At 42.4% G+C, this 14,709-nt stretch overlaps 1 protein-coding gene across 2 annotated transcripts in view; it reads right to left on the bottom strand.

Moving 5' to 3' along the window:
- Nucleotides 1-14,709, bottom strand: part of PPP2R5C (protein phosphatase 2 regulatory subunit B'gamma) — a 322,861-nt gene that overhangs the window by 103,154 nt on the left and 204,998 nt on the right. For both annotated transcript variants that reach the window (XM_033953398.1, XM_033953399.1), the window contains one exon: nt 7,677-7,736. In XM_033953398.1, the coding sequence (XP_033809289.1) occupies nt 7,677-7,736 (60 nt within the window). The remainder of the gene's footprint in view (nt 1-7,676; nt 7,737-14,709) is intronic.

The following is a 14,709-nucleotide window of genomic DNA, read 5'->3' on the forward strand; positions in this document are numbered from 1 at the left end:
ACAGATTCTTCAAACTTTCGTTAACTACAAGAACGAGAGGGCATTCCAAAAAATTAAAAGGAGACAGATTCAGAACCAATGCTAGGAAGTTCTTCTTCACCCAACGGGTGGTGGACACCTGGAACGCGCTTCCAGAGGGAGTAATAGGACAGGGTACAGTACTGGAGTTCAAGAAGGGATTGGACAATTTTCTGAAGGAAAGGGGATAGAAGGATATAGATAGAGTGCTAGTATACAGGTCCTGGACCTGATGGGCTGCCGCATGAGCGGACGGTATTGGAGTTCAAGAAGGGATTGGACAATTTTCTGAAGGAAAAGGGGATAGAAGGGTGTATATAGAGGGCTAGTATACAAGTCCTGGACCTGATGGGCTGCCATGTGAGCAGACTGCTGGGCATGATGGACCTCAGGTCTGACCCAGCAGAGGCATGGCTTATGTTCTCATGAGAGCCACCCCCTGAAGTCACCAGCTCAAATTGCTGCTAGCTGGCTCTGACCAGGGGAGCGGCATCTGAAGGGAGAAACTCAGCGGAGATCACCAAGACAGGAGGAACTCCGGTCAAGGGTGCATGGGCGTTCTGGCTCAGGGGATCGCCTCCGAGACCCCAGAACTTGCAGACAATACTAGGCCAAGAGAGCTTGACAGTCCAAGAGAATTCTGATCTGTTGACAAAGATTCTGTCCACTGTCCCTGAGAAGGAACCCAAGAAGAGGAGAGCAGAAAGGACTACAGGGTGAAACTGAAAGAAGCCAAGAGAGAGATACGTTTGGCGAAGGCACAGGCGGAAGAACAAATGGCTAAAAATGTAAAAAAGGGAGATAAAAATTTTTTCAGATATATTAGTGAAAGGAGGAAGATAAAAAATGGAATTGCTAGGCTAAAAGATGCTGGGAACAAATATGTGGAGAGTGATGAGGAGAAAGCAAATGTGCTAAACAAATACTTCTGTTCTGTGTTCACAGAAGAAAATCCTGGAGAAGGACCGAGATTGTCCGGCAAAGTTACACGAGAAAATGGAGTAGATTCTGCGCCGTTCACGGAGGAGGGTGTTTATGAGCAACTTGAAAAACTGAAGGTGGACAAAGCGATGGGACCAGACGGGATCCATCCCAGGATACTAAGGGAACTCAGAGAGGTTCTGGCGAGTCCTATTAAAGACTTGTTCAACAAATCTCTGGAGACGGGAGTGATTCCTGGGGATTGGAGGAGAGCGGATGTGGTCCCTATTCATAAAAGTGGTCACAGGGATGAAGCAGGAAACTACAGGCCGGTGAGCCTCACTTCAGTTGTTGGAAAAATAATGGAAGTGTTGCTGAAAGAAAGGATAGTGTATTTCCTTGAATCTAATGGGTTACAGGATCCGAGGCAACATGGCTTTACAAAAGGTAAATCGTGCCAAACGAACCTGATTGAATTTTTTGATTGGGTGACCAGAGAGCTGGATCGAGGACATATGCTAGATGTAATTTATTTGGATTTCAGCAAAGCCTTTGATACAGTTCCTCATAGGAGGCTGTTGAACAAACTTGAAGGGCTAAAGTTAGGACCCAAAGTGGTGAACTGGGTCAGAAACTGGCTGTCGGACAGACGCCAGAGGGTGGTGGTTAATGGAAGTCGCTCGAAGGAAGGAAAGGTGACTAGTGGAGTCCCTCAGGGTTCGGTGCTGGGGCCAATCCTGTTCAATATGTATGTAAGTGACATTGCTGAAGGGTTAGAAGGAAAAGTGTGCCTTTTTGCAGATGATACCAAGATTTGTAACAGAGTAGACACCGAAGAGGGAGTGGAAAATATGAAAAAGGATCTGCAAAAGTTAGAGGAATGGTCTAATGCCTGGCAACTAAAATTCAATGCAAAGAAATGCAGAGTAATGCATTTGGGGATTAATAATAGGAAGGAACCGTATATGCTGGGAGGAGAGAAGCTGATATGCACGGACGGGGAGAGGGACCTCGGGGTGATAGTGTCCGAAGATCTAAAGGCGAAAAAACAGTGTGACAAGGCAGTGGCTGCTGCCAGAAGGATTCTGGGCTGTATAAAGAGAGGCGTAGTCAGTAGAAGAAAGAAGGTGTTGATGCCCCTGTACAGGTCATTGGTGAGGCCCCACTTGGAGTATTGTGTTCAGTTTTGGAGACCGTATCTGGCGAAAGACGTAAGAAGACTTGAGGCGGTCCAGAGGAGGGCGACGAAAATGATAGGAGGCTTGCACCAGAAGACATATGAGGAGAGACTGGAAGCCCTGAATATGTATACCCTAGAGGAAAGGAGAGACAGGGGAGATATGATTCAGACGTTCAAATACTTAAAGGGTATTAACGTAGAACAAAATCTTTTCCAGAGAAAGGAAAATGGTAAAACCAGAGGACATAATTTGAGGTTGAGGGGTGGTAGATTCAGGGGCAATGTTAGGAAATTCTACTTTACGGAGAGGGTGGTGGATGCCTGGAATGCGCTCCCGGGAGAGGTGGTGGAGAGTAAAACTGTGACTGAGTTCAAAGAAGCGTGGGATGAACACAGAAGATTTAGAATCAGAAAATAATATTAAAGATTGAACTAGGCCAGTTACTGGGCAGACTTGTACGGTCTGTGTCTGTGTATGGCCGTTTGGAGGAGGATGGGCAGGGGAGGGCTTCAATGGCTGGGAGGGTGTAGATGGGCTGGAGTAAGTCTTAACAGAGATTTCGGCAGTTGGAACCCAAGCACAGTACCGGGTAAAGCTTTGGATTCTCGCCCAGAAATAGCTAAGAAGAAAAAAAAAAAAAAAAAAAAAAAAAAAAATTTTTTAAATTGAATCAGGTTGGGCAGACTGGATGGACCATTCGGGTCTTTATCTGCCGTCATCTACTATGATCCTGTCTGGAGATGAAGAGAAGACCCAGAAACTCTAAGGACTGAGAGAACGCTAAGCATCTCTTACTGAACTCGTCAAAGCCTAGAGCAGAGATACTACTGTCCCAACTGCACCTTCATACCCAACGAGATGGCGTTCAGATCACCCGCTGTCCCAGGAAGGGTGGACTTGGAATCCCCTGCAGGCGGAAAGCCGCCTCACTACAAGCACTTTGATGAAAGTGTGGGAGCAGTCACGAGACCCAAGGGGCAGAGCTGCGAAAAGGCTTCCAATGGAATGCATTGCCTGAGATTGTGGTAAGAGCAGATAGTGTAGCTGGTTTTAAGAAAGGTTTGGACAATTTCCTGGAGGAAAAGTCCATAGACTTATTAGAAACATGATGGCAGGTAAAAGCCAAATGGCCCATCTAGTCTGCCATCCACAGTAACCATTATCTCTTTCTCTCACCGAGAGATCCCAGGCCTTTTTGAATTCAGATATGGGGGAAGAGCGGATAGCATTTTAAGAAAGGTTTAGACAATTTCCTGGAGAAAAAGTCCATGGTCTGTTATTGTGAATCTATGAGATTGTGATTGATATATAGTGACAAGCATATAAGATATATTTTTCTATACTCCTATTGGTATTTTGTCTGTTATTGGGAAAAACACGGGGGGGGGGGGGGAGAGAAGCCACTGCTTGCCCTGGATTGGTAGCATGGAATGTTGCTACTTCTTGGGTTTTCGCCTGGTGCTAGGGACCTGGGAAAAGGAAAAGGGCTACTGGGCTTGATGGACCATTGGTCAGATCCAGTGGGGCTATTCTTATGTTCTTATCTTCAATACAGGAAATGGTTTATCAAACCTTACTAGCAGTGTGTGATAAGTTTCAACTTGATCGGTGCAAGTCAGTAGGTTGTGAGCTATGGTTGAGAGAAGGTGTATTTTAAAGTGTGCCATAAATCATGGATCACGATCATCATGAAATTTTGTTTCAAAAAAAATGTGCTAAAGAAACACATGAAACATTAAATTAGTTTATGGTGATGTTACAGTGACCATAAAGATAGTTTACAAGTGGTTCAAGTGATTTCGTAATGGTTGTGAATCAGTTGAAGACGAGGAGAGATCACCCTTCAATATAAAAACCCCAAGAGAATGTTGAAAGAGTAAGCAAAATGATTTGATCAAACAGGCGATGACCATTAAGGAAATTTCCGAGTATCTGAACACCTCTTATGGTTTCATTTAAAACATTTTAACAATAGATTTGAACACGAGGCGAGCATGTGCGACCTGAGAAATGGGCAAACAGTTTCATCCTCCATCACGACAGCGCTCTGTGTCACACATCGCTTCTGGTATGGCAATTTCTGTCAAACAAATACATTAGTGTCCCCTCATCCACCAGATTTGGCACTGTGCAACTTCTGGCCCTTCCCCAAAGTCTAAATGACCATGAAATGGTAAACATTTTGAATTGAATCAGGACATTGAGGCAGCCACAACACAATTAAAGATACTCACAAAAAAGGACTTCCACAACTACTTCAGGAAGTGGCAAGAATGATGGGATACGTGTGTTCGAAGCGAAAAGAAGTATTTTGAGGGGGATTAATGGAAATGTGTCTTTTACTGTAATAACACGAACACCACCACCTTAACTATACCTAAACATTGTACAACTCACTTCAACAACCTACTATTTATCTACTATGGGCTCTAAATGTCTCCTGGAAACTTCCAGACTAATCAACTGTAACTGATACATTCCTGATTCTATGTACTGTAATATTCCTGAAATTATACAGACTCCTAATTTGTAATCCGCTTAGAACCGCAAGGCACAAGCGGAATAGAAATCTGTAATGTAATGTAATGTAATGTAAATTTATCGTATTTTTGATGACACCTCGTAGCTTCCCTGCGTAGGAGTTTGAAATAACAAGGGTATTCGTTTCATGAAATACTGTCAATTTGCTGTTGTTTTTTAAAATGCCTTCATATATGAAGTTTCCTTCTAAATACAAAATGGTAAATTATTCCAAAGAGTTGGAACACCTACACTAGAAACATAACATTAAGAATTGCCATACTGGGACAAACCAAAGGTCCATCAAGCCCAGTATCTTATTTCCAACAGTGGCCAACTCAGGTCACAAGTACCTTGCCAGATCCCAAATAGGAAAACAGATTTGATGTTGCTTATCCTAGGAATAAGCAGTGGATTTCTCCAAGCCATCTCAATAATGGCCTATGAACTTCAGTTTTAGGAAATTAGCCAAACCTTTTTTAAACCCTGCCAAGCTAACCGATTTCACCACATTCTGCAGCAAATTCCAGAGTTTAATTACACGTTTAGTGAAGAAATATTTTCTCCGCTTTGTTTTAAATCTACTACTTAGTAGCTTCTTTGCATGTCCCCTAGTCCTAGTATTTTTGGAAAGAGTAAACAAGCAATTTAAATCAACCACTCTACTCAGTATTTTATAGACCTCTATCATATCACCCCTTAACTATCTCTTCTCCAAGCTGAAGAGCCCTAGCCACTTTAGCCTTTCCTCAAAGGGAAATCATCCCATCCCTTTTGTAACTTTCATTGCCCTTCTCAGTAACTTTTCTAATTGAGATATGACGACCAGAATTGCACAGTATTCGAGGTACAGCCATACCATAGTGATACAAGGGCATTAAAACATTTTGTTCTTTCCTTTCCTGAAAATTCCTAACATTCTATCACTTAGTTGCTGCCACCACACATTGAGCGGAGGATTTTAACTTATCTTCAATAATGACACCTAGATCCTTTTCCTGGGCAGTGATTCCTAACATGGAAACCTGCATCATGTAGCTATAGTTTGGGTTCCTCTTTCCCACATGCATCACTTGGCATTTGCTCACATAAAATATCATCTGCCATTTGCTCCCAGGCCTCCACATAGTCCATGAACCGTCACATAACATAACATAAAATCAACTTATAGACCGCATAACCGTGAGGATCTATAAGGTTTACAAATGATTAACACAAATCAAAAATAGAACATTAAAAAATCAATTACCCAGAAATCTAGAGAATAAGTAGGTCTTTAGATGCCTTCTGAATTCCAAGTATGAGACAGATGCAGAGAATAGTTGCTTAAAATATTATCCCAGAGAGCAGCCTGATATGACAATGTACATTCATGATATCTTTTAAACTTACAACCCTTCACTGACGGCAAGATGAAAAAAGCACAAACTTTTTGAGAGTATTTTGAACTAGAGACTGTATATACATCTGTAGGAGGGATGCTGCGGCTCTGGCCTTTTTAGTGGTTGTCACTGGGCAAGAATAAGAGGACCGAGGCCTCCTGGCCCCTGTAAGCAAAGAGCATGCAAATTGCCATTGCTGCACTGTTAGAAAAAAAAGCATTGCACACTGCTTGAAAGTCCCCCACAATGACCACTACAGGTATCAAATCAGTCTGTACTCAAGCTCCTGAAAAAATTCAAGGGGCGAGCTAGCTTTGAGGGGAACAGACACCAAGCCCCTAAAATATTAAGGAGACTGGCTAACAGGTACCACAGAGAGATTGGCCTGTCAATTGCAGAGTTCAAGTCACTTCTTCTCCCAGGCAGAGGTTACTCCAGAAATACTGGAAACCCTGGAGCACTAAAAGCCTCCAAAATTCAAAGAACAAAAATGACAAATAAAAAAGTTTTAAACAGAAACACACCTTACTGTAAGTGTGCAAAAGGAAAAACTGAAGGGGTTGAAAACTGTGATTGATGCTAGAGAGTTGCACGGGGACAGAAATCCCACCCATCCCCGCCAGGATCCTTTCCGTCCCCACCCGTCCCCGTCAGGATCCTCTCCGTCCCCACCCATCCCCATAAAAAGCAGCAATTATTTCTGACAGGATCATCAATTCCACAGTTTCTTTTGTGTTTGCGCTGCTGTTTTCCTTGTGGAATCTCTTTGGTGGAACCCTTTTTTTGTTTTCTGTTCAGGTAATTAACTTATAAACCCCCCTCTTTTACTAAGGCTGAAGTGCCCATTATATTATATGGACGAACTCTGCTTCCAAAGCCTTCCATCCCCATGGGAGTCCCGTTGGCTAGAGGGGGGTCCCCGTGGGAGTCCCGTGGGCCAGAGGGGGTCCCCGCGGGATTCCCACGATCTCCGTTCCCATGCAGACCTCTAATTGATGCCTTTTGCAAAGCGTGTGAGTTTAGATTCACTACCCATTTGTCCAGAATGACACACTTACTCCACTAGAACAGTTTTTTGCTCTGCTACAGGCATATTCTTTGCCTTCTCTTCTCCTCCTCTTTTCTGCAGGCTACTTGGAAAGGAGAGGCTAGAACAGAACACCCCTGTTGCTCTGGAACTTGAGGTCCTAGAACTGTGTTCCAGTCCATCCCCACAGAAATTAAGACCTGAGCTCAGCAGCTATATCATGTGCTACTTAGGGCTCCTTTTACAAAATCACAATAGGGCCTTAACGCGCAGAATAGCGCGCGCTAAATTGCTGCACGCGCTAGCTGCTACCGCCTCCTTTGGAGCAGGCGGTATATTTCCGGTTAGCGCACACTAATCTGGTGCATGCGTTAAAACCGGATTAGTGCGTGCTAGCTGGAAATATACCGCTCCAAAGGAGGCGGTAGCGGCTAGCGCGTGCAGCTAACGCGGCTTTGTAAAAGGAGCACTTAATGTTCAATCCATACACACTTAGCTTACTTCTATTTTGTGTTTCTAAATCAAAGGCTTTTTTTTTTTTTGTTTAAAAAATTTTTCCATACATAATCTATGCAGTGAAATGCTGAAAAAGAAGCTGCTGAAAGCAAATTAACTCTAGAAACTTACCTTCCCAAGATTTCCAGTAATTCTGCTATACCATTGTGATGTTCTGTTTCATAAATAAACCTGAAATAAACAGACATGATCTCAAAACACATTTTATTGTTAATACTGAAACTAATCAAAAGTTGCAAAATAGGATAATTCCAACACATAGCTAGGCTTAACACAATAGAAAATAAACAGTGAGCTGTACAGATTACAAATGTGTGTTAATCTTCAAAGATAAATCCACTTGAAGAATCAGTGCTTCCCCTGCAAAAATGACCACAAGTAGAAGACTTAAGGGATCAAAGAAAAGCGTTTAGCTGAAATCTGTTTTTAAAAGCAAACTGAATATCTGACAAAGCTAACAGTCAAATAAAATTGATTTGTGTTTGGTTTCAAAGTGCTAGGCAGCAGGTGAAGGCATCTTTCTGCTCTCTGATTTGCTATGAGTAAAACAGATAAACTCAGCACTGCTTCAAATAATCTAATTGTTTTTTCTGTTCATGAAAAATTAAGCAGTAGGAACAAGAGGGTCTGAGAAATGCTTTGTTGTGCTGCAAGAAAATTCAAATTTAGCTACACCATGCAATTTTCTTAAAGTCTTCAGAAACTGCAAAATCATTTACACGGAATCTGCAAATGGAGCTGCCTAGTCTTTGGAATATTAAAAAAAAATTGCCTTAGTGAGACTACTAGAAAAAGAAAATTCTAAAATATATGTGCTGTCAATGTATGTATTAAAATTTATGGAATCCACAAAAACAAGGTAAAACAACCCCACGTAGGATAAACCAGAACAAGAAAACAAGTGGGGAAGGGACTGTGCACATCAGCCTTAAAACCAATAAAATTTATTAAATGTAGTCACACATTAAACATATCACATGTACAAATACAAAGTCCGTTTCCTTTGCTCCTGGACCTAGGACTCCTAGACTACTAGAAAGAAGATTATCGAAGTACATAATCTTCTCTTCTACTGCAATAGGCACATCATTCTTGAACCTGTGAAACATACCAAAACAGTCCTGAGTCAGGTGATAAGGCTTACTGTAGGTAGAGATAGGTGAAGAAAGAGGCATGTTGTGGATGTGCATGCCCACAATGCACCGATGCGTTGCAGTAGAGGTGTGTGATACTTCTTATTGTCAGGTTATAACAGGAGAATTTACTTCCTATAAAAAAAGCAGGCAGTAAGAGCTTTTCAAATGTGCTGCTACCGCAGGGCGTGTGAATGGAGACCTGCCTCTCAGCAGACATACCTACAAGCCACACTTTTTTGACCTATGGTAATTTCTGAATTGCCGTGGGCCAAAATTGGTGATAGGTGGCTGCTGTGCTAATTTTGGCCATAGGCCTTAGTAAAAGGGCTCCTTAGAGTAACTTCAAGAACTTCCCATCAATATAAATAGTAGTACAGTATAACTATACTACTACTAATCACTTATATAGCACTGAAAGGTATACACAGCACTGTACATTTTGACATTTATAGACAGTCCCTGCTAAGAAGAGCTTACAATCTAACTTGGACAGATAGACATGACATACAGAGCTGGGAATGCAGAACTCAAGGTGAGAGGAGTTAGGAGTTGAAAGCACTCTCAAAGACGTGGGCTTTTAACTGGGCCTTGAACACTGCCAGAGATGGAGCCCACCGTAGGGATTTGTGCAGAATATGGTACAAGGCAGAAGGGACGGAGTCTGGAGTTGGCAGCCAAAGAGAAGGGCACAGAAAGGAGGAACTTACCAGCTGAGCGCAGCTTACGGGTGGAAGGAAGGGCATCATAGGGGGAGATAAGTGAAGAGAGATAGTGAGGGTCAGCTGAGTGAGTGCATTTGTAGGTCAGTAAGAGGAGTTTGAATTGTATTCAGAAATGGATGGAAAGCCAACGAAGTGACTTTAGAAAAGGAGTAACGTGAGTAAAGCGGCTCAGATCTTAAGTCCACCACTCAGTTCAGTTCTAACTGCCTAAATGGTAACATACTGTATCTGCATTTAGATGGCATCCAGAGGCTGCAAACATCCAGCAGATGCATTTTGCTATGTATGTGGTCAATTTATGAAGAAAAGAGGGGAAAAAGTACTCCTTAGAAGCATATTTCGGCATGTCTGTTGGGGATCAAGATAAACCTTGGGAACCTGACTTTATATGTGAGCACTGCCAAAAAACTCTGGAAAGTAAGACAATTTTGTTTCTCACTACAATGGCAGAATAACATATTCAGTGTTTTCTTAAAATATATCATATGTATGAAATATGTTGTGAGAATCTTATACACATCAGTCATAGGTAAAATAAATTTATTTTATTTATTATCACAATTTCATTTTGATCCTCTACAGCAGGGGTAGGCAATTCAGGTCCTCAAGAGCCATAGGAAGATCAGGTTTTCAGGATATCCACAATGAATACATATATATATATATGAGCTGGATTTGTATGCACTGCCGCCTTAAGATGCACTCTCTCATATGCATTTTTATTGTGGAAATCCTGGAAACCTGACCTGCCTGTGGCTCTCGAGGACCAGAATTGCCTACCCCTGCTCTACAGGATGGTAAAGAGGGGAAAAGAAAGTCATGAAGTTTGCTCTCAAAAATTTGGCAGGAACCCACAAACCACTTAAGCAACTTCTATTTTTGCATGGTGGACCCTTCCAAACATTTAACTAGCAATGCATCTGCAATCACATATCCAGACATTTCTTCATCCATCACCCCAGAGCCACATTGCCCTGAGCAACTCATATCCACTCTCCTAGAGAAAGCACAGCTGTTTTCAGAAGAGAGCAGCAAGTGAGATAATGAGGGAAACATTGTAGATCCAGTTTACAATATCAAGTGGTGCAACTGATGAGAGAAACCTATACTATCTAAACAAAAAAGATCAGAGATCTTGGTCTCACCAAGTCCAATGCCAAGCTTTTGATGTCTAGGCTCAAGCAGTGGAACTTGGATGAAAGTGTACAAGTCACACATCAGAGGAACGTCACCAAGCTTTTTCCACCTTCTTCAGCCATCAAGATGGGCTCTGCTTCTGCCACAATGTGACCAGTCTGAAATCACATGTAAACCGAAAGAGTGGCATCTCTTCATCGACATCTCATCCAGGAGCATCAAAGATGTGCTGCTCCGTAACAGGAACTAATACCTGTCTCCTCCACTGTCTCACCTCAAAGAGGATTATTTATTTAGATTTATATCCAGTCCTCCACAAAGAGCTCAGAACAGGTTACAGTTTACATTCACAGTGCTACAATATAGGGTTTACATATAGTGTGTTGAAATACATCTTCATATAGAATTACTTACTGATGCTGGTGAAGGGTTGAGGGAATGACTAGGCAAAAAGGTAGGTTTTTACAACTTTTCTAAAGTTAAGAAGTCCTTTAAGGGCTTTGATATAAGTAGGTAGGGTTTTCCAGTGGTTTGGTAAGAAATGGGAATAGGATCATTTCCAGGTTGTCTGGAGTTGGAGGGAGTGTCCTGATGGTGTTTGTAGGCATATTTCATCTTGGGCGCGTGGTGTACTCTTTGGGGTGTAGAGAGGAAGTTTGTCTGAGAAATATTTGAGTGCCATATAGTAGAGGGATTTATATGCCATCACTAGGCCTTTGAAAATGAAGCATTAAGTTATGGGCAGCCAGTGGGTTGATATCAGTGCTGGAGAAAGACTGGGTCATGGGCTTATAGGTTTTTCAGTAGTCTTATTGCTGCATTTTGAACTCGCTATAGTCGTTTGCTGTTTTTTTGCTATAAAACCGTTGAATAAAGCGTTGTGGTAATCCAGGCGTGTAAGGACAAAGGCATAGAGTAGTTGGGTGAAGTCTTTTTCCGTGAAGTAGTTTCTTATCTTTTGGAGATTACAACAGCATCAAGTCCTTACTAGGCACCTTGAAGCATGATGAATATGGATGGGAGGTCATCAGAGACTTTAAAATGGTGGCATTCCTAATGGGTCTCCAAAGTAGTTTTAACAAGTTTACCTGCTATTTCTGCCTTTGGACAGCAGGGACACAAAGGCGCACTACCAGATGTGGTTCTGGCCACAGCAGACCAAGTTCTCGGGGGGGGGGGGGGAGGAAACAACATCAAATAGGAACCACTGGCCTAATGAAACAATTTGTCAGAGCTCTAGATGAAATGCTCTCCTCCCCCCTATACTCAACCTCCATACTCAATATGTTATTCCGTCCTATATTAAACTCTTGTAAACCGTGCCGAGCTCTATAACAATGGAGAGGATGCAGTATATAAACTTAAGGTTTAGTTTAGTTTAGATAAGGAGTCAGCAGCCTTCAATAACCTTCAAGACATCTTCTCTAAACTGTCTGATGCAAAGGTCAAAGCTGGTGTCTTCATCAGACCACAAATAAAGATCCTGGAATGTAAGAATTTCCCAAGAAGCTAACTAGGAAGGAGAAAGCGGCTTGGAACAGCTTTGTTGCAGTGGTTCAAGGTTTCCTGGGCAATCACAAGGCCAAAAACTACATGAAGTTGGTTGATAATATGGTGAAGAACGACAGTAAAATGGGCTATAAGATGTCTCTCAAAGTCCATGTCCTTGATGCTCATCTTCAAACATTCAAGGAGAACATAGCAGCATACTCAGAGGAGCAAAGTGAGCGCTTCCATTAAGATATACTGAACTTTAAACTAGAGAATAATAATAACAACAACTATTTTTATATACCGCAATACCACAAACAGTTCAGAGCGGTTTATAGAGGAAGAGACTGTATACAGATAGCAATATTACAAAAAAACTTTCAAAATTACATTAGCATGGTAAGATTAATCAAATTTTTCCTGGAAGTGTTTTAGAAGTACATCAATTTTTAATTAAAAACATCAAAGAGATAACCTTTTTTGTGACTTTTGATGTAAAGTCCTTGTATACAATCATCCCTCAGGCGGAAGCTGCAGATATCATTAGAGATTTTTTGAACAGCACTAAGACGTCCCGGATTCCTGCAGATTTTTTGGTAAAACTGATGTCTTTTGCAATGGAAAAGAACTATTTCAGGTTCCAAGACAAATATTTTCAACAAGTCTCCGGGGTGGCCATGGGTGCGACCATGGCCCCCTCGGTTGCTAATCTGTTTATGCAGAATTTTGAAAACGACTGGATAGTTCATAATTCCTTTTCTAACATGACGGCGATCTGGCTGCGTTTTATAGATGACATTTTTGTCATCTGGACAGGGACAAGAGAAGAACTTGATTCTTTCTATCTATGGCTTAACTCAAGACATCCCAAAATAGAATTTAGTATGACTTGTCATCCACACCAGATTTCTTTTTTGGATGTTATGGTCATTAAAAACGATGACAAGATTCATACCACTTGTCACAATCCTATCCCTAAAGTGCAGCTTTCGCCAGGGCAGGCTATTGTTAAACCTGGCCCGGGGATCCGGAGGGCAAATCACGGGGATAGGATTGTGACCAAGCCTAGGGAGAAACCCAGGTTTCCCTTTGTAGCAGACAGGTCTGATTCCCAGGGAGGAGAAGAGGAGAGTTGGGACAGCCCACAACAGCCCCTGAGAAACCTTTCTTTCCCTGGAGATCATCAGCTGCAGGGAATGATTAGGCTCCCAAAGCCAGCCAGGAAAGGTAGGCAGAAAACTCCTCCCCTTCAAAGGGCAGGGCAGTTTCCCTGGAGTACTTTTGAGGCTGCTTTGAGAGGGAGAAGGGCAGTCTGTCCTGAACCAGCTCAGGGAAGGATCTCCCCTCCTGAAGGCACCCCAGAGGCTGGGGACTGGGAAATGCAGGAGCCTGACACAGACCCTTTGGACAACCAGCTACCCGGGATAGAACCTATGGAGTTTGGTGAAAGCTCCAGTCTGCCTGAAGAAGTCCTTATGGAAATCAGTTAAGTGGCAGGGCTGGAGAAGGTGTGGTTTATTTCCCTACTGGGGCTGGGGTTTGCACTGCTTTGGAGCAAAGGGGGTTTGTTAAGGGAAAACCCTTTGCTGGACTTGTGCTGACAGTTCCAGCACTGCTTGATTTAAGCAAGGAAAAAAAAAAAAAAAAAACGTTTTTTTTTTGAAATGTGATTCAGTCAGCTGGAGTTAAGCTGACTGTATTTTGACAGGGATTGAGTGAAAGCCTGAGGGGAGTAAAGTTGGGGAGAATTCACTATCCATCCAGGTTGGGATAGTGGGGCCATTAGTGGCAAGTCTGTTTCACAGATTACTTAATTGGTGAATTCACTTGCTCCCCTCCCCCCTGCCAGCTCTTGTATAGTTGGCTGGGGAAGAAGCCAGAATACCTGAAGGCTTGAAGCACCTGAACTATTTAGCTGTGCTGGGTCAATGAACTTTGTTGGCTAGTGAGGAGAACTGTTGGTTTTTGGTTCTCCTGATTCCCTGAAAATAGTTTTTGGTTTTTGTTTATGTTCCTTACCTGAACCAAGGTCTGAGTCGGTCCCTTTTTGCTTTTTGGAGACCGCCTCATCTTGAGTGCCTGATTTAAATATTTGCTTTATGACTTTGTGTTTGGGAACAAACTATTGGACAGAGCATATCACACTTTTCTCTGAATAAAGTGTATTACTGAGGATTAATGAAGAATTGACTTTTTTTTTGTCTTTGTGCTTTATTGATAAGCCAGTGAATGGTAACCAGCAGGACCTCTCTCAGTTGGGGATGCACGTCAGAGCGGCGTAACTGTGAGCGCGGGCCGGACCTCCTTGATCCACAGGTACCGGCTCCGCTACACACTGTATTTAGAAAAGCCACCGATAGGAATACTTTTCTTGATTTCTCGAGTAACCATCCAGCACAGCTTAAACGCAGCCTTCCTACATCTCAGTTTTTTAGATATCGCCGTCTATGTTCTGAGTTGTCTGATTATAAGTTGCAAAGTAAACATCTGTACACGAAGTTAAAAACTAGGGGTTATCCGGGGCATGTCCTTAAAAAAGCTTACAAACGAGCCAAATATTTGAAAAGGGACTTTTTATTTCTTCCCAGAGACAAATCAGCAGACGAGGACATAGCTACATGCATTTTGCAGTATTCTCCCAGCATGAATGGCATCACC

This window comes from Geotrypetes seraphini, chromosome 7 (assembly GCF_902459505.1).
Source record: "Geotrypetes seraphini chromosome 7, aGeoSer1.1, whole genome shotgun sequence".
Lineage (NCBI taxonomy): Eukaryota > Metazoa > Chordata > Amphibia > Gymnophiona > Dermophiidae > Geotrypetes > Geotrypetes seraphini.